This window comes from Peromyscus eremicus, chromosome 6, assembly GCF_949786415.1.
Source record: "Peromyscus eremicus chromosome 6, PerEre_H2_v1, whole genome shotgun sequence".
Lineage (NCBI taxonomy): Eukaryota > Metazoa > Chordata > Mammalia > Rodentia > Cricetidae > Peromyscus > Peromyscus eremicus.
In genome coordinates this window covers 16,830,148-16,850,937 of record NC_081421.1, presented here as the reverse complement: position 1 = coordinate 16,850,937, position 20,790 = coordinate 16,830,148, and the positions used below count along the sequence as shown (strand labels likewise).

Below are 20,790 nucleotides of genomic sequence, written 5' to 3'. Positions count from 1 at the left end.
AACACAAATAAAATCCATATAAAATGCTCATATTATATCAAAGTCATAATCATTTTCTGTTAAGAATGTACAGGAAAATGGTTGACATAAAACCCAGGCAAGAAAAATGTCATATAGGACCATAGACTGACTTGAACAGAAGCCAGATAAACCATGAAAAGTCAGTGTCTCACACAATGAACAGCCAATGGAACAATGTATGAAAATGAGCTTGGAAGAAGGCAGCATGGGCAGAAAAACATCTAGATATGTGTCTCTTATAACTTAGACCATTATTTTTTGTTCATGCGTCACATGATCATAAAGATACAGGAGCCAGTTCAATATTAGTAGATATTGCTGTTTCTCATGCTGTCATTTCAACTAATACTTTACAAAATTATCATTATCTACATTTTAAAGAAGAAAAGCAAAACGTCATTTTAAATAGTTTCTTGTGACAAGTATTTGAAACCCTATTTTTCCTGATTAGCACTAAAGTCTTCACAAGTAAGAGCCAATATCCCATTGCTATTTGTGTGTTCTATGAACATATGGGGACACTGTGTGAGGCAGGTTGGTGACTCTAGTTGCCCCAACTTTAACAGCTAGAATGAAGAAGCATTACAGTCAGGAGCTGGCATTAAAGGTCTGACTTTCAAAGTCAGCTGACAGAAGGAAGACACACTGTCTAAATCATCAAGCAGAAGTAAGATCAAGTCAGTAAGGTAAAAATTTCAAGTATGATGCTTACTTAAGATAAAAAGGCTATCTAATATAAAAGTTTAAAATTCCATACAAGACTGACTGTCCTCCATAAAGATAGACATTTCCTTTCACAAACATGGGGAGGGATGGTAGTTATTAAAATTAATTTTGGGTAAAAATGAAAGTTAGGATAGTATGGTAGATAGGAACATACACAAAATATTAAAGAGTACTCAAAGTTGCATTTTAAATCATAAAATAGTATTTGCTTGAAGAAAACTTATGCCACTTCTCAGTACCGAAAACTAAGTAAAAGTACACAAAACAGTGGAGTGTGGTTCTCTTCTTACCTCTCTAACTGCTCTTTCAGATTCACCAACATATTTATTCATTAACTCAGGCCCCTGTAAGGAAAGAAACCAGTGATTTGGTGTCTTCACAGTCATCCATATTTTCCTTGTATTAAGAAGGGGAAAAAAACCCCACAAAGAGTAAGAACAAGATCCATGCAATCTATGACAAAAGTTCTTGAATGTTTCCAGTGTCAATGCTGCACTCAACATGACAAGGCCATGCAGGCACTCTTAGCCACTACCCTTGCCAGAGGAGTCTCAGGACCATCCACACTGTTAACCATCCCAGAATCCCATTCTCATAACCACCTTTGTGGTAAAGCTCCATAGTGCCTAGTCACAATCTGCTGCTCCTGCCTGAACTTCCTTTTGGTTATCTGCCTATTTCTTTCCTGTCTCCAGGTACCATATAAGATGAATCGAATTCTATCAAACTGTACTAATCAGCTTTAACAAGAGAATTCTTAGCCTGCCTGTGCAAGCAAAAATTAACCACATTAAAAATAACACAATATAGACAGGCGGTGGTGGCGCACGCCTTTAATCCTAGCACTCGGGAGGCAGAGGCAAGCGGATCTCTGTGAGTTCGAGGCTAGCCTGGATTACAGAGTGAGTTCCAGGAAAGGCACAAAGCTACACAAAGAAACCCTGTCTCGAAAAACCAAAAACAGAAAAACACCACAATATTATAATTATTTATATATTTTGGGCTCTGTAGATAACAGACTTACATATTATTCTTACTCTTCATTTTTGAAAAAAAAATCCCTTAAAAATGTGGAATTCATTGTTAGAAGTCTGGAACAAAACAAGCTGCAAATTAGATTTGGTCTGAAGACTACAGTTGTCTGAATCTGCTATAGGATTTATCTATTACAATTAGAAGAGCTCATTTCTGTCTGAAATACTAAAAACCATCACAGTATCAGTGGTCTGACTACTGGAGAGTAAACCTAGATTTCAATATATCAAGAAGATTCATGAGACACTGAGAAAAAAATCAGTAACATACAAAAAAAATGCAATTTCAAATTATCTAGTACTACTGAGAACATTCCTATCCAATTGTCAAAAATTCTAGGTACATACATACCCTAAGGAGACCATTACATATACACAAAGAAACACATAAAAGAGTATTACTAATATACTAGTTATGTCAATAGAAACAAAACCTGGAAAATCTCAAAATGTAGTAATATAAAATGGGTACATAAATTAGTAAAGTCCTTATCAAGTGGAGAACAGGATGTCGAGGTCTGAGTATAAGTTCAGAAGAGAAAGATTCAAAGTAAAGCCATCAAGAAGCTGCCCTAAGACCAAAACAGCTGCCTCGTACATGTGCAAGCAGTGAGTGTTCGGAATGTCTGATGGAAAATTTAAGGATGGAGTGACATTCCAAATCACCCCACTGACTAGTAAGACCATTTTGCATGGTTTCATCTGGCAAGATTATTTCTATAGTCCCACAAAATGATAAAGAATAAGGACTGTCCTTTCATGATATGGCAAAAAGTGTTTTTCACTCACATGTGCTAATTAGACTTTCCTAAACACGACCGCAGAAAGCCATTACGGAAGTGAATCAAACAAGCTTTAAGTCCCAACCAATAAAACAAGCTTTAATGAACACAATGGGTTTTTGTTGGCAGCAGGATACAGGAAGGAATTTTTATGCAGATTTTATTCAGTTTAGGTCAACTAATTAGGCAACTTGTGTCCTGACAAAGATCAGAAAGGAAACTGTTGGAGTCATCGTTTTTATTGGATGTACATGCCAACTCAGTACTACTACTGTTATTCTGGTAACAACTATCCATAAAATTGAAGGATATGACATAAAATACTAATATAATGAAGACATACTACACACCACTTTTTAATCATCTAGCTTAAATAAGAGCAGTTAGAGAATATAGAGAAAGGTCTTCACTCTGTTATAGGTAAAGGTTCTAAAGAAGACAACTTCAAATCAATACTGGAAAGAACATGATGCTTTTGAGATGTCTCCTCTGTTAAGTAAAATGTCCGTCTCTTAGCATTGCTAACAGAATTATAAACATGACAAATTCACTGTATAAACACACTTGATGACACATAGGAAATGTGAAAGCATGCCAAATAGTTGAACTATCTGAGGATCCATGTAGAAGTAGATTACCAGAAGCCCAGGGAAGAAACAAAGGGAAGGGGAGAGAAGAAGAAGGGGTGGGGAGGGAGGGGAGAGGAGGGAGATGAGGTGAACAACACAGATCTGAAAAGTTAACCTGATTATTTAGCGTTATGAGAAAAACTGGGCCGGAATAATTCAAGTCAGACTTTACTAACAAGTAAAGGCAATAATGGAAGATGGTTAGGCCAAAGAGTGCATGATTTTGTACTGAACTACAAGCTCATGAACATCACCCAGATGAATGGCCAGTACAATGCAACACAGAATGTTAAACTGTCATCTTGCACTGCTCTGGAATTCAATATACCGAGGAAGGTAACTTTGAAGTTGAAATTCAAGCTGTTAAAATTCACTATATTCTAGTACAGTTTCAAAAGTTTATATTCAGTTTTAAAGACAGCTCTTACATTTAGAGAAAATAGTTCACAATCTGCTACCATATTTTTTGATCAATGAGAGTGTGAGTGGTGTATGTATGTGTGTTTACACTTCTTAAACATGAAATCAGCAACAATGAGCATGAGTTAATTCTGTGAAGTCTTGCTAAATGATGTGTATTGTCCCTGGTGTGAATTGTATACTGTTTGAATGTGCTCCCAAAGGGTTCTTGTAGAAAGCTTGGTTTCTAATGTGGTAGTGGTGAAAAATGGTGGGACATTAGAGAGATGGAGGAAAGTGGGAGATCCTTAATGAAGCAGTTAGTCTCAGAAGGAATGTTAGTTCTTGTGAGATTTTGAGTTGTTACAAGAGGGAGGTCACTCTCTAACTACCTGCTTTATAATGAACTCTTGCACCTACCAGTGCTTTTACCAAGATGTTATCTAATAGGCCCTCCAGAGTTTTAGCCTCCAAATTTGTATGGTAAATTAGGCTATCAGGCTGCCTCAGGAACTTTGTCATAGTAATTATAATCTTAAAAAATGGAACATAATCCTGCTTTAACCATGCTTTAAATACATATATATGTACATATATATCATAATTTTAACTAAAAATATTAGATACAAATAAGTGAAATAAATGGCCAAAATCACACAGACTAAATGGCAGTATGGGGTTCACATCTCATAAATGTTACAGCTGACAGAGAATTGTCCCAAACTGCTCACTGAGGCAGGTTTTACTGAAGCAAACGAAAGGCCACAGCAGCTGAGTTACAGGCTCAAGGTCCTAGCAAGAGCTAAAAGTGACAGGGTGCGGGGCTGCGTTTTCCACACCAGTGCTGTTTCTGTAACTGTGCTGTCTTTGTTTTCTTCACATCCAGAAAGGAGAAAGGTAATGGCCCTTTCATTGTATAAAGTATCAGCACTGCAAATTAAAAGTTCCTGAATAGATCAAGTTGCAAGGTGACTTCTAAATCTTCCTAAATAAATAACTACATGGCCTAATTTGAAAATACTGTGCTATATATAAATAAGACACCCATCTGTACCTCACTATCCAGTTAGGATGAAAACAGTACAGTCTGTCTCACATTTACTAGGTTTTATGGTATTTTAAAAATAGACCAATCCCTAGAATGGATACTGTTAAGACCACAGGAGGTTTTTGTTTAACAATTTTACTTATCAAATAACCTCAGCAACTTGGTCCTGACACATTTTACCCACTAGACAGCATGTGTTACCCAGATAAGTGTGATCCAGAAAAACTACACAATTATTAACTTATTTGGACATATGTTATTTCTAGCACCCATGGCCAAGATTTCCACTGCTCAAATTTGCAAAACAACAACAAAATAATGAAGAATATGTAAAAGTATTTGCCTGTTTTATTAATCTGGGGAACTGAACTTGACTTAACCCTGTTTCATTACTTCACAGTCACAAATTTAAGTTTGAGCTTGTCACCTCTTGCTCTTGCAGTTCTGCTCTGTAATCATTTCTTGGATTTCTCCAGTCCTCCCTGGAGCTGCTTAAATGTGTCTGACACCTGCCTGGTATTTCTGGGCTATTACAATTCAAATCAAGTGTTTAAGTTCTAAACTGTCTGGAGCAGGCAAGTTAACCAAATGTTGATTATGGTGAATATGAGGGATATGCCCACAAAAAGCCAAACATCCAAGTGATAGGTTTACACATAGGCACTGTGAGGAAAGGATCTTGAAAATCACAAGTACAGCATCCATACACATAGAAGGCCATTCTGGAGAAACACCTCAAAGAGCAGGAAAACAGACATCAAGTATGAGTCAGATATGCTGCAGCCAAGCAGAAGCTCTAAAAAGGAAGAGGGATTGGCAGCAAAGGGAAGAGATTTAAATCACTCTTCTCAAAAATCTATACTTCCCAACCATTCACTTGGGGGAGGGAGATGGGGAAAGACATGTCTCTTCAGAATTTTGACTGTACCACGATAGCTCTAATTAAGCTGGGTATTTGTACCAACTTATTTCTTATCTCCTCTACCTACACTTTACTGTCATCTATCTAAGATAGACATAAAAATCAAGTGTTCCTTACAGAACAGACATCATATATGACGTAATGGAAAGCAGCCAGAAGAAGAGAGTAACCATTGAAACTCCAATATCCTACCTTTATAGCTAGAAAGTTCAACCCGCTTTCATTGGCCAAAGCCTTCGCTATCATTGTTTTGGAGCATCCAGGAGGACCATACAAGAGAACTCCTTTAGGTGGCTGAATACCCATTCTGATGAAAGACTTAGGGTGTTTCAAGGGCCATTCCACAGCCTGTTTCAATTTCAGTTTGATATTTTCCAGTCCTCCAATATCTGACCAGGATACCTACAAAACAAAATGTTTTTTTTTTCTTTATCATTAATTGTAATTTGTCTTTAAAGAACAAATGAAGCCTCTTTTAAGTAAATGTGTTATATTCACTGCATTAGGTTAATATGTGCTTAGTAAGTACAGCATGACCTTTATGGTGCTCATCTCATGTAAGTTAACACAGGACTCCTGCTCAAAAATAAAAGTAACACCTCATCAGAATATCTGATTTATTTATTGGGAATTCTGCATGAGAACTATAGTTATATCATTTCTCCCCTCCCTCTCCACTCTCTAACTTCTCCCCCCATGCCCATTATTTCTCAAATTCACTGCCTCTTATTCTTTCCTTATCATCACATATACATTTATAAATACAACATGTTGAGTTTATATGTTGTGAGTAATATACATATGTGTTTAGGGCTGACCATCTCAAAACCTACTGATTCTCTTCTTAGCAGCCATTAATTGCCTGTAGTTCTTCATCTAGGATGGATCCTTGTGAGATTTCCCCCCATTCATAGGAGCATGTCAATTGGTACTGTTACTGCACAGAGTACTAGCAAGTTTGCATAAATTCCATTGTAGACCCAGAGCCATATATGATAGAAACTTGGTAGGCTGTGTTGGCATGTAATGTTCTATAAGCAATACATAACAAATTCATTTTATTCATGAGGCTGGACTTGTATGAGTAATCCTCTGGGCTGTCAGCATACTCCTAGTTCAAAAGCAAGCACTTCTTTTATGTCTCCCTACGTGGTGGTGTAAATACCAATGGCCCCCATAGGCTCATATGGTGAAAATTCAGTCACCAGGAAATGGCACTATTTGAGAAGGATTAGGAGGTGTGGCTTTGTTGGAGTAAGTGTGGCCTTGTTGGAGGAAGTATTTCACTGGGGGTGGGTTTTGAGGTTTCAAATGCCCATGCCATGTCCATTCTCTCTGGGCCTTCTGCCTAGAGATCAGCTCTCAGATATGCTCCAGTGCCTACCTGAGTGCAGCCATACTCCCCACCATGGCAAAGACTAACCTTCTCAACTGTAAATAAGTCCACAATTAAGTGTTTTCTTTGATAAGAGTTGCCTTGGTCTTGGCATCTCTTTACAGAAACAGAACAGTGACTAAGACACCTGGAAAACTCATTAAACAATATTTAATGGACTTATTTTTGCTTCCCCCACCCCCATTTGCTGATTTCTGATTTTATCAATTACTAAAACTAAAATTGCCTTGATATTAATGCACATGAGCCTAGAACCTTGAACCATTGACCAATGATGCAGAATCATACTTACTGTTTACCAGAAAAGCCAACAATAATTGTATAAAACAGTATGCATTTAGCAGAAATACAACAGGGCTGTTACACCCTGCTGAGCAGTTCCTCCCTGTACATCCTAATTTCTTTGACTTGCTCTTTTTAATTTTACTCTAAAAACATTCAAACATATACAAAAGATGATCAAGTACACACAAGAGCTATACTCTGAATGATTCACCAGCTTTAGTATTTCCCACATCTGATTTATTGAACACCGTCTTTCTCTATACATATAACAGTACAGAAACTGGCATAATCAGTTTTTGAATTTTCTGCTGATTTTTTTCTTTTAACAGTAAGCTGGAGAGATGTCACTTTTTTTCTAGATACATTAACAACACATCTCTCATAAAAAATATTCTGGGAAGAATTTTAAATGGTAGTAAGGAATGAACTGGGGCTCACAAATTACAGAGGATTCAGGAGAATGGACAGTTAATTTGGTAGCAAAGCACCAAAAGGTGGTCTCATCAGAGTGCTTTTCAGTGGAATGCTTTACCAGTGGAATACATATGTATGTGCATGCCTCTCCTCACACATACACACTTGATAGAGAGGTTATCCTATGGAGTGTGAAGAGTAAACTCACATTGCAGCACAGCATTGATGTGGAAGTCAGAGAAGCAACTTCTTCAACTTGCAAGAACAAAAATGATAATGCATTCTGAACCCCGCAAGTCATTCACTTTTGACTCTGTAGTTACATGTACACAGCAAGAACATACTACATAAACATATTCCAGGAGCCAAATTCCCATGCCTTGGAGCACAGGAGTTATACATTAAGTTTACTAGCAGTGCAGCAGAACAAGAGCTTATGCCAATTTAAGAAGTAGATAAATAGATAAAAGATTTTAATGGTTAATACAGAACAGCCTGCTTTGTAATGGATACGCTTAAAAAATTCAGTTCTATACTCATAAATGGATAGGGAAAGTGTGTTTACTCCTGTCTATAAACCTAATTGGCTCACAACCTGATAGTCTCCAGTAAAATTTAGTATTCAATATATCCTCAGGATGTATGGTTTCCAGTAAGTCTTTAACAATTTGTTACTCCAACCTATAGTTTCCTAGCAATCCTTAGTAACTCCCCCTTTTATGGCCAAATACAAATTTCGGCATGTCTTGGAACTAGGAGGAATATACAGATGAGTCTGGACTGGTTTTGGATACATGCTGTGCAGAAAGGCAAACTGTATCCTTTAAGTTAACTTTTAAAGAAAATTTCATTTATCACCTGATGCCTATGCATAATTGGGCATACATATAATTAAGTCAGATTATCATGGGAAATGATACAGTGAATAGAGGTTTATTCTATAACCCAAACCTATCAATGAAAACATAAAATTACCCTTACCCTATCCCTAATTATTATTACACCTACGATACCTTTATATTCTTCCTAATTGTATTATGACTAAAACTTACAAGTGAGATAAATTCAATTTTAAAGAATTATCTTTTACATGTCCCAAGGGTCACAATATCTTTAGAAATCTATACTCTGCAAAGCAAAAGCTAAATGTACCCTTAAAGATACAGTCTTAGTCTAAATAAATATCTGTTTTAACTCTAGTACTAACCAGCTTAAAATCTTTTTGTAATTGTGAACTATGAGTAAGTATATAGTTGAAAACTACCTGTATAAGACTTTTATATAAAGAGATCAGAATGTTAAAAGTAACAGTAATATCCACTTTCTTGTCTGACCACAAGGACAGTTGACAGAAGAATAAGCTTTAAGAAATTATGAAACAATCTAAGAATTATCTGTATACTTTTTGTCTTAAAAGTAGTCATTACCAGTGCTGGGGTATAGTACACATTCACAATTTTGCCTTTTGTTTCTTTTTAGTTTCATGCCTTTTAAACACAATATTCTTTAAAATTCAGAATGGTAAAACATGAGCTTAAATCTCAGATACACTACTCAATGTGACTTTGGATCATTTACTCCATCTCTTTAAATTTCTTCCTAATTTAGAAGATAAAAATAACACCTCAGATTCATTATGAGATTTAAGGGCAGTATATATTAAATTAATTACATATGCTGAATATTTACTACGTGAGCCTATATTTAGATGTCCGAGAGACAATCACCATTATGTTTTGAAGGAGAATGGCAAAAGATTAAGAAGTCACTGCATTTGTAATTTCATGAGTAATATTTAACTGTTATAATTATTCTCCATCTTTGAGGCTTTTTTGTGTGTTCTTTGTTCGTTATTATCATTCAATCCTTAAACTAAAGGCAAACCAGTTTGGTCTTTTGATTTTAGCACTTGAAAACCAAAACATTGATTAGCTTTTCTATGTGCTAAGAAAATAATTTAAAAATAAAAACAATCTTAACATAAGATTTCACAGTTTACTCTTGCAGGGGCAAAAGTCCTAAGGCACAGAAGGAAGACGTGGGAAAAGTTGGTTGTGCTACAAGGATTAACGCCACCGTGAAATCATAAAGTACTGGAACCGGCTGGCTGATTACCACCTTAACTTCAGACAGTATTAGCTTTCAATATTTCATCTTTCAATAAATACTATGTTAAACTTTCTAGGATTGTCTTAGTAAGTTAGTCTACCTTACCCAGGAGAAAGCTTTTATAAATCTAACCGGATGCTCTATGGCTGGGCCCTTTCTTCTTTTGTTCCTATCCTGGTTAATGTGGCTTTAAAATGTCTTTTGAATGCTAATACAATTAGAAATAAAGAAAGAGCTGTTGTAATACAAGCAGATAAGGGAGAGAAAATTTCACAAGGAAAATGCAACATTTTTCTTCTTAGATGGGCACTCCAACAAAGCATTTTAGTTACATATTCACACAAACCCAAGAACTCAATGATCAGATTAAAAACATTAAGTAAATACATAAAAAAAAAAAAATTAAAGGACAAGTTCCAAAAGGGAAATGAAAACTAACAAAGGGGCTTCAGAGGGCTTAGGGGTTACTGAGAGGACCGTGTTAGCTCCAGTGTGACTGCTGATCTTTAATTAGGAGCCAAATTTTATAATGTCAGGCACAAAAATGTTGTGGTTTTTTTTGGGTTTTTTTTTGATTTTTTGATTTTTTGAGACAGGGTTTCTCTGTGTAGCTTTGCGCCTTTCCTGGAACTCACTTGGTAGCCCAAGCTGGCCTCGAACTCACAGAGATCCGCCTGGCTCTGCCTCCTGAGTGCTGGGATTAAAGGCGTGCGACACCACTGCCCGGCACAAAAATGTTCTTAAAGGTGGTATTTGACAGAAAACATTGTGACAAAAAGTACTTCACATTTTGTTACTTTCCACTAAGAAATAAATGTAAAAGACAGGCAGTACCTGTTTCAAAGCTTTTAGAGGGCCAACATTAACTTTAAAACATTAAAATACACATATTTTCAAAAAAACAAAACAAAAAAAAAACACCTAACTTCTAAATCCCGGGGGGGGGGGGGGGGGGGCGGGGGGAACGACAAGTGAATCTCCAGATGCTTCTTTAGTAGAGATAAAGCAAGAGAATGGAGGTGAGAAAGTGTGCTCTCAGACATCAATGGAAAAGGGAAAAAAAGAAAAGAATCACACACCCACATGCAGAGCTTTCTATGCCATAAAGATGGTCTATGAAGCTTCCCTAAAAAGAGGCTGAGTTTTAGCCTTCACTGTGACGCTAGGAGCCTTCTGTAGATCTCTCTCCTGTTCTTAAAACATACACACACACCACACTCTCTCAGCAACAGTCACTAAGAGTATGCAGAGTATTGTAAATACACATACAGGTGTAATGTATGCCACCTGTACTTCAACATTCGTACAAATACAAGGGATAACAGGAACTGAAAATTAAGTTTTCCACTTATAATCTGGAGGGAAAGCTATTTAATTGTAGCACAGTAATCAGGATTGCAAGCAACAGTAACAATCCTTCCACTAACTTCTGTATTGTCTCTCATTTCACCTAAAAGGGTATTAAAAAAAAAAAAAAGCAGAATGAAGGTGTTAAAACTCTAAAATATTTCATAAGATTGAAATTACATACTTGTTTTTGGCAGTGTATATTTCCTGGTTAAAATTAATCTATTTCCCAAATGTGCTTTCCTGTTCAATTTTATTACTTAAAACCATAAAAACGAACAAGACAAACTGCCAGGAAGACTAGGATCTTGGGAGTGATAGAAGGCACTTTTCAGTCTAGACAACAAGAAGCAAAGTCAAAACAAATAAAAATAAAATAAAAAGGTTTGCCAAGAAAACATGGACTTAACAGTTCCTACAGGTTGTATCATCGAATCCAAGAAAAGAAAATCTTACTTAGCAACGTGTCATAAAAACCTTCAATCCATGGAGTCTGAAGAAAGAAAAGAAGGGAGAGAGAGGAGGAGGGAGGGAGAGAGGGAGGGAGGGGGGGAGAAAGAAAGAGAGAAAGAGAAGAAAGAAAGAAAGAAAGAAAGAAAGAAAGAAAGAAAGAAAGAAAGAACATTCATGGTATTTAAAAAATAGAAACTCAGATTCCTCACAATTATCCTAAGGGTATATGAAGAATGAAACATAATTACAGTCAATTAAACTGTTTCACTCAAACTTTTACAGCAGGAAAGAGCTACTAATGAGTTTACCTGATGAAATGCAAATGACAAGTCACATCCAGAGGTAGGATCCCCTGAAAAGGAGCCAGAAGACAACACAGAAGTACGTTCTGAATATCTAATTAGTGAAACAGAGTTCTGATGATTTATATAAATGGTATGTTACCTGTAAGACAGGACTCAGCAATGTTTACTTCCTATGTGACATTAATTTGATGGCCATCTCCCTCAAGTTGATGTGGACTTATTGAGGTGTTAGAGCTTTACAGTTAGCCTAAAGGCACTGATGTACTGGGCTTATGACCACAGTCCCATACCTCAAACAGCTCTCACAGACCCAGGCAGGCCTTAGGTGTTGAGTCTTTCCCTATAGTTTTATTCTAGACTAGCCCAACACCAGGTCAGTCTTCAGGACTCAGGATCCAGTCCTATAATCCCATCAAGTCCAAGCCTGGCAGACCCAGGTTCTAGGCCAGAACTCCCAGAACAAGATGTTAGATCTACTCATCTGCTGATCCAGGAACCAGGCCAGACTATGTGAGGCTTGAGCAGCAAGCCAGCATGCAGAACCTGAGACCCCCTAAAGGGCTAACCAGTAAAGACATTTTTTAAAGAAGCTAATCTGTAAAAATCAAGAGGTCTACTTCCTCACCTACACACACAACAGCAAAAGGTCACAATGATCACAGATAATTAGGAAAACAATACCACCAAAGGAATAAATTTCATCACTTCCACTGTATCTGAAAGAACTGGGTATCAAGGACCATAAGATGGCTCAATGGGTAAACGGTGCTTGTACACAAACACATGCACACTGAACAAAACTTTAACAATAATAATAATGGGAAACTACAAACTGAAAAGCAAAAATCTCAAAATAGTCACGCTAAAAATAAAAAGATCAGTGAATTACAAGGGACCACAGATAAACAATTAAATAAAATCAGGAAAGTAATATATAATGAAGGGAATTCAAGAGAGAAACCGTAAGAAAAGAACCAAACAGAAATTCTAACACTGAAGAACATAGTGACTGATAACCAAGCTACAATCCATAGACTCCGAGAGGATAGATATAGAGGAAGGGTCTAAGGTGGATACATGGATTTCCCTGGGAGAGAGAAATAGAACAAACTTTACAGGTAGACTGGGGCAAATGGGAAGGGAACAGGAAGATCAGATGAGGAGGTAAAGGGGAGACAGGGTAGAGAGGGAGAATGCAGGGAGACAGCTGGAATTGAGGGGCATTTGAGGGATGATATGGAAACCGAGTGCAGTGGAAACTTTCTAAAATATATGTAGGTGATCTTAATGAGATTGCCTAATAATGGGGGATAAGTCTCGAATGGCCATCGCTGTTACCAAACAAGGCTTCCAGTAGTGAGACTGGGTTGTATTAAACTGAGTTGCTGGCCAAGGGGGTCACATGGAACCCCCCAAAAAAACCAAGGCTGTTGTTAAGACAATGAGTTGCTCTCCACAAACTGACAGCAGGACACCATTGATGAGGACAACACCCACAAAACTCACTGAACATGAAGAAGTCCAGCTGCTGCCTACATGGAGCATTCACCCCTACATTCCAGTGTCTTTGGTGCAGCAAAGTACTCTGTACACTACCAAAAGAAAAACATAAAGAATAAATGTAAATAAATGTAAACCCAGCCACAAAACCTTGCTACAATCTGTTCTGCTCGCAAAGTAAGCTAAGGCAATGGTGGAATAGAACTTGTGGGAGTAACCAATGTCTGATTTAAGGCCCACTCCATGAGATGAAAACCAATTCCAACAACTGCTTAGGTGAGCAAGAATCAGAAACTAGATATCCCAGAGACCTAAGGTAAAAACCAAACACTACCAGTCTTAAAAAAAAGAATCACTAAAATGATTCTTAATGACACTCTGCTATACTCATAGATCAGTGCCTTATTCAGTCATCATCAGAGAAGCTTCCTCCAACAGGAGATGGGAACAGATAGAGACCCACATCCATTTTAGAAAAAGTCTAAATGGGATGTCTCTATCAAATCTCTCTCCTCAGAACTCAGGGAACCCTGCGGAAGAGAAGTGTATAAGAGCCAGAGAAGATGAAGGAGAACAAGGACTTTTGAATCAACTAAGCAAGGCACATAAGAACTCACAGAGACTAAAGCAGCAAGCACAGGACCTACATGGGTCTTCATCAGGTCCTCTGTCTAAATATTATAGCTTTTAACTTAGTATTTTTATGGGACTCTTGAGTGTGAGAATGAGTGGGTCTATGATTCTTGTGCCTGCTCTTAGGACTCTTTTCCTTCTGTTGGGTTGCCTTGTCCAACTTTGGTTTGATGGGTTTTGCTTCATCTTATATTTTATTTTTGTCATGTTTGGTTGTTATCTCTTAGAAGTCTGTTCTTTTCTAATGACAGAAAAGAAGAGGATCTGGGGGGAGAGGAAGGGAGGGAAGGGATGGGATGGGAGAGAAAAGGAGGGGAAGGGAAGGGAGATGAGGGGAGGGAAGGGAGTGGATAGGAGGGAAGAGGATGGGAGTCCCAGGGAGGGGGTAGAATAACTGTGAACAGGGGGAAGAGATATTATAATCAGGATACATTGTATAAGAAAACAATCTATTTTCAATAAAAGGAAAAAAATGGAAAAAAAGAGAAATTCTAATGTTGAAGAACACAGTGACGAAAGTAAAAATTCAAAACAAAAATGTCAATATCTCATCAAGCAGGTGACACACTAGACTACAGATCTTTTGATATTGCCTAACATGGTGGGAAAATGAAGTGAAAAAAACCTATAGGACTTGTGGAATACCATCAAGCAAACAAACATAAAGAACATGAAAAGTCCCAGAAGGGGCAAAGAAAGGGGCAGAAAGTTTAGTTAATGGTTAAAGAGATAATGGCAGCAAACTTCCCCATTGTGCTCAGGCACATACAGATCCACAAAACGCCTGAAGACTCCAAATACAATAAATATAAAGATTTCACCATTCACTAACATGCACCACCAAGTTTTCAAATGTCAAGGGATGCTGAAGCAGCTAGGGAGAAGCAGCTCACCATGCACACTGCACCCTGCATCCCCAATGAGAATACTCAGCAGAAACCTTGCAGGCTAGGAAAGATGAGATAACCTTTTTCCTTGTGGAACTGGAGATGGAAACGGGGCCTTGGGCATAGCAGGTAAATGCTCCACCACGAGCCAGATCCCCAGAACTAGAAGATATATTTTAAAAATAGTCCACCAAGAAGGCTATATTAAAAAAAAAAAAAGGAAAAAAAAAACCCTTCAGAAATGAAAGAAAATGAAATGTTTTATCAGACAAGCAAAAATAACTAGATATGCCTTCTAAGAAATGACAATCAGCATTTTTTCAGCTTGAAGTGAAAGGATGCTAACAATAAAATATATACTCCCTATTATAGTAACAACATACTAAAATCCAGATAGCATAAACTGTTAACAATGGTACATACATCATCTTAACTCTACTATAAACCGAAAGGACAAATGTGTTATTAGTAACTATAGTAACTTGAAAAGATAGACAACATATAAATGATGTGAAGTATGATATCAGTATTACTAAACATGCAAAGGTATAGCAAGTGTGCAGCTGCATTTATCTCTTTAAAATAATCTTTGCACTATTACAAATCAGAGGTAAGCATAATCACAAAAAAGAAACATGTAACAGACATAGAAATGAGGAAAAAGGACAACAAAAGAATAAAGGAACCATAAAATAGAAAACAACGTGGCAGTAAGACACCTATGTCTAGCAATAATTATTATTACTAATCATCCAGATCATGTTTTTCTTGAAGATCAGGCATAGCTAGGTCATAAGGGACATTAACAAAAACCCACACATAATTGGTACTTTCTGTTCCTGTGAAACTGTGTGTAATAAGCCCTGAAGAAACATTAAATACCATTAGTTGATAATGATCAAATTTGTTTGTTCTAGAAATAGGCTCACTGATATTTTCTAATAAAACTAAACTTACTACAAAATGTTTTATATACAACCCAACCTACCAATTAAATTTTACTCTTGGTCATCTATTTAAGAGAAAGGAAAACTTATATTCATAGAATACCAGTCCATATCAGCTTCATTCACAGTAGTAAAAAACTGGAGGGAACCAAGATACCATCAATAAATGCATTTATTATAGAATACTGCTACAGTTTGGATCTTAAAACCTCCTTGAAAGGCCAATGTATTAAAGGCTTCTTTCCCAATCAAGCAACGTGGGGCAGTGGTGGAAATGTTACAAAACAGAGCCTCATGAAAGGTTCAAAGTCACAGTTATGTGCCTTTAGGGTGGACTGTGCTTCCTCCTTCCTCACTTTCAATCCCCAGCTTACACAGGTAAGGAACATTCTCTGTCAACACTCCTACCACTCTGCCTCATCAAGGTCTTAAAACAAACAATGAAACCACAAAACCTGAGGTAAGGCATGAGGAACTGGCTACAAAGATCAAGTATATATGACACAAGCATGAGGACCTGAGTTTGAACATCCCTTGTGACATCTACTCAAATAAAAAAGAACAAATTGAAAAATGTAACTATTTAGAGCAGTGGTTTTCAACCTTCCTAATGCTGTGACCCTTAATACAGTCCCTCACACTGTGGTGACCCCAACTATAAAATAGTGTTGCTACTTCATAACTGTAATTTTGCTACTGTCATGAACAGATAATGTAAATATCTGATATGTAGGATATCTGATATGCGACCCCTGTGAAAGGGTCGTTTGACACCCGAAAGTCAAAAGTGAAGAACTACCGATTTAGATCAATTTCGAAGGAATTATGTTAAATAAAAAAGCTAATTCTTGAAAGTTGTATCCATGATTCCATTTATATGTTTTTTTAAAATAACAAAATTTTAGAAGTGGGATGAGAACTGAGTTGAGTATGACAATGAAAACTGTGAGAACTGTGTGGTGATAATTTGAATATGATAAACACAAGTCTTTCCATCTGGCAAAACCCCATATGCCTAAATACATCAAACACTCAAAGTCCAATTGAAAGAGAGGAAGTTCAAGTCAAAGCAGCAGAGTTTAGCAGTGTGCATATCTCATCTGGCTTTGCAGGACTCCGTCACCAGAGAAAACCAGGCAAAGGATATACAACACAGGGCCTCTCTGAGTTACCATAGAACTTCACTGAATTTATAACTATCTCAAGAGAACATTTTTTGTTAAATGTATATTTTAAAAAAGGTTAGTCTAGTAAGTCAGTCATCTTGGAGTCTCAATTTCCTTAAGAACATTATTCAAATAGTAAGGCTGGCATAAGTATAAATTACTTACATTTGGGACATCAATCGCTACCTCTCTCATAGCACTAGGTCTGATGTCATTCATCCCTTGTAAGAAATCATTCAGGGTAATTTTTACCATGCCAGCCACCTTGCTATCAGGGAGATTAGGCTGTTTCCTCAGGACTCTTCGCAAGGCATACAGACCTGCAAAGAGAAAAATACAAAACTGATCACGTATTCCATAAATACCAACTGGGTAACAATACTACTAACCCCAAAGTCTGTGGGTACTACAGCATTTACAGTATTTTGTACTTACAGGAATGTATGAAATGGAGAGTGGGATTAATGGTGAAGGGGACAGTAATATATAGAAGATAAAAGCACAACTCAAGTACTTAAGCAGTAGAAAGATGACAAACTGATAAAACAATTTACAAACAACATTTAAAAAGAAAATCAAAGTTTACCAAAATAGCATTGATAGGGTGTCATTAAAATAAGCACAATAGTAATATTCCTTTTGTTATTGCCCTTTTCCTGATAGCACTAAAACCAAGCCACAAGTTTAGAGAGACTAGGAGAAGATCTGAAAGAAGACAGAATACAAGAGAGAAGATGACTTGAGAGTTAGATGCACACATGAGGTCTGTAATAAAAGATACTTTTACTAGGGCACTGAGGGAGACTGGAGATGGAAGAATGGAGGCAAAAAGCTCGCTCAAGGAAGTTTATGGTTTGGAGAACTAGAAAGAACTGTTTGTTTTTCACAGGAGTAGTATCACAATAATAATGCACTTAAAAAAAAAAGACCCTTAAGAAAATAAAATTTAGAGAGATGTAAAATAGCTTAAATGACAGCTCTAACCAGAATAGTCAAATATGCTAAAATCGTTAGTTTTGACATTTGTTTACAGTTCAAACACTGGCAAGACTGAATGTCCAACTACCTCCTTCAAATACCAGGTATGAAGCTTCAAGTGCATAGAGCTGTAGCAGAGTCTAGAGCCCAAATTCTTAACTGTTGACAGGAACTCCATATCAAGTCATATAACTGAATGTGGGGTTAACCAAAAAGAATCTGGCAATGGTTAAGTCATGCAATGGTTAATTCAAAATTCAATGCACAATCAATTGGTGCAGTGTTTCTCTGTGCTGCAGAGCATGACTCCACTGTAGCCTTAGTTCTGAGCACAGAATGGAAGCACTTTATACTTCCTAAATTTGATCCCCAGCACCCATGTAAAAAAGGTGTGTCATGGCATGTCCTATATTCCCAGTACTGGACCAGGAGGATCCCTATGGCTTGCTGTCCAGGCAGTCTTGGGAATCAAGTGAGCTCCAGGTTTGCTGAGAGATTATCTAAAATAAGGTGGAAAGGGATAGAAGACAACTAAAATCTACCTATGGCCTTCACACACACACAAACATGTATATACATACCCAATTATGTACCTCTCGCCTTCACACATACACAAACATGTACATATATACATATACAAATAACAGTACATACAAACATTTAAAAAATAGACTTTTCAGCTATCTAAAAACTGTAAGCATTTGTTTAGGCTTATCTTTCAAATTTGTTTTACTGCCTTCTAAAATGCTGAAAGGTAACTGACATCTCATACAACCTGATTCATAAGGCCAACGTAATCTTACTCCTTAAAACTTGAAAGATCATTATAAGAAAATGAAATTATAGGTCAATCACTCTCATGAACACTGGGCAAATAATCTAAACAAAACATCAGCCTGAATTTTAAGATATATTTAAAAAAGCAGTATCCATATCCAGAAAGATTGATCTAACATGTGAAAATGCATCAATATCATTCTTCAAATTAACATATAAAGATGACATAGAACTATGTAAACAGACACAGAAGAACTGTAACAAAAACAAATTTTTAAAAACAAGACTGCATAGGAACTTCCTTTATAAGTTTATCTAGAAATACATAGCAATAATATTGCCAATAACAAATTACTGGAAACATTCTCCCCTTAAAATCAGTAAGATCACTAGTACCAACTTTTTCTTAATTATTACTTTGGAGGTTTTAGCATCTAGTACAGTAAGTCAAGAGAAAGAAATAATGTTGTAGAGATAAAGGAATGAAATAAACCATATTACCTATTTTATATATAGAGAAAACTATAACACAATATTATACATGGAAAACAAAGGAATTTACATACAACTGAAACAAGTAAATGCTCCTGGATTTGATCTCCAGCACGATAAAAAGAGAGAGAGAGAATAAAACATTCTCTTTTTCAAAACATTTTATGGGGTTATAGAGACTAACAAATTAAATTATAAAATTCTATGGATGTTTCCAAACCCAGAAAATAGAGGTAGGCAGGCAGATAAGATATACACATGCATACATCTAAATATTTTGTGTAAGATAACAGATTGATAAACACAGAATCCAGGACAGATTTAAACTGTTACAGCACAACAGGATGGATCATCATTTCAGTGAATTTTGTTGGCTGGTTAAATATCCAAATGGAAGAAGTGAACCAATTTCAGGTAGTGATGTGAAAGAAGAAAGAAAAAAAAAAAAAAGGTATCCAGAAGTCCAGGTAAGACAAAATAGTCATGACAGTACACTTGACCACCATTACTACCTTTATTCAGAGGTATTGGGGATGGACCCAGGTCTTCATACATGCTAGCCAAGTGCTCTACCACCAAGCTACACTCACTGACCACAATTTCTTAAATAAGACACGACTGATAAACTGAATGTATTATATTTATATATATATATATATATATATATATATATATAAAAATAAATGTACCTAATTTCTAATTTCTGATCCTCCAAAGACATCACGAAGAGTAAATAAATACTTAGGCCATAAAATAGACTTGACTGCCCTGTAGGAAATAAAACACACATCCAACTAGGCCTCACATGAAGCTACATATCAAGAATCCCTACAAAGTAACAATATTTAAAGGAACACTGAAAAAAACTGAGAATTTAAACAGACACAGTATGAAGGAAACTATCTACATAGTAAATTATCATTATCACTCATAACATCTGTATAATGGAATACAGAAATAAAAATGAACTGCTACTCAGAGTAAAATACTGGAACTCTTGAATCACACACTATGGGTCAAAGATGACAGCAGCAAACAGAAAAACTCATCTCAGTGTTAAAAGCCAATAGTGATTGTCTCTTGAGCTGATATTATGATATGACCCAGAGAGAGAGGTCCAGACAGTTACTATTTTCTTCCATACTGGTCTAAGCACTGCTAAGTTCACTTCAGAAAATTCATTCTTCTATGCTATGGTTTATGCACTTTCACGCCGATATGGAATACTTCAGTAAGTTTATTTAAAAACTGAATGTGTAAAAGTAAGATCGGGGGCAAATGACTAACAAAGCTACACAAAACAAGCGGTTTTAAATAACACTAAGATGGTACTTTAAGAAATTATAAACTGAAGTCAAAATAAAAGTATTTTATCTAAACTCTAATAACTGGATCTTATTCCTTAATATTTTATTACTAAAGCATGAAAAGATTATTGGGTGTCTAATCCCACCCCTCACCATAAACCAGGAAGCAAGGTTCTTTGTAATAGTTCCCTTATGTGCATGCTTATGAATAAAGTGTATGGAAAATATGTTGG

At 36.5% G+C, this 20,790-nt stretch overlaps 1 protein-coding gene across 5 annotated transcripts in view; it reads right to left on the bottom strand.

Moving 5' to 3' along the window:
• Afg2a (AFG2 AAA ATPase homolog A) overlaps window positions 1–20,790 on the bottom strand; it is a 169,863-nt gene that overhangs the window by 118,558 nt on the left and 30,515 nt on the right. For all 5 annotated transcript variants that reach the window (XR_009379765.1, XM_059265261.1, XM_059265260.1 and 2 more), the window contains exons 10-12: window positions 17,169–17,323; window positions 5,754–5,963; window positions 1,038–1,091 (exon numbers count right to left, since the gene is read on the bottom strand). Coding sequence is in view for 4 of the 5 variants with exons in the window: in XM_059265261.1 (XP_059121244.1) it covers window positions 1,038–1,091; window positions 5,754–5,963; window positions 17,169–17,323 (419 nt within the window). In the remaining variant the exon portion in view is untranslated. The remainder of the gene's footprint in view (window positions 1–1,037; window positions 1,092–5,753; window positions 5,964–17,168; window positions 17,324–20,790) is intronic.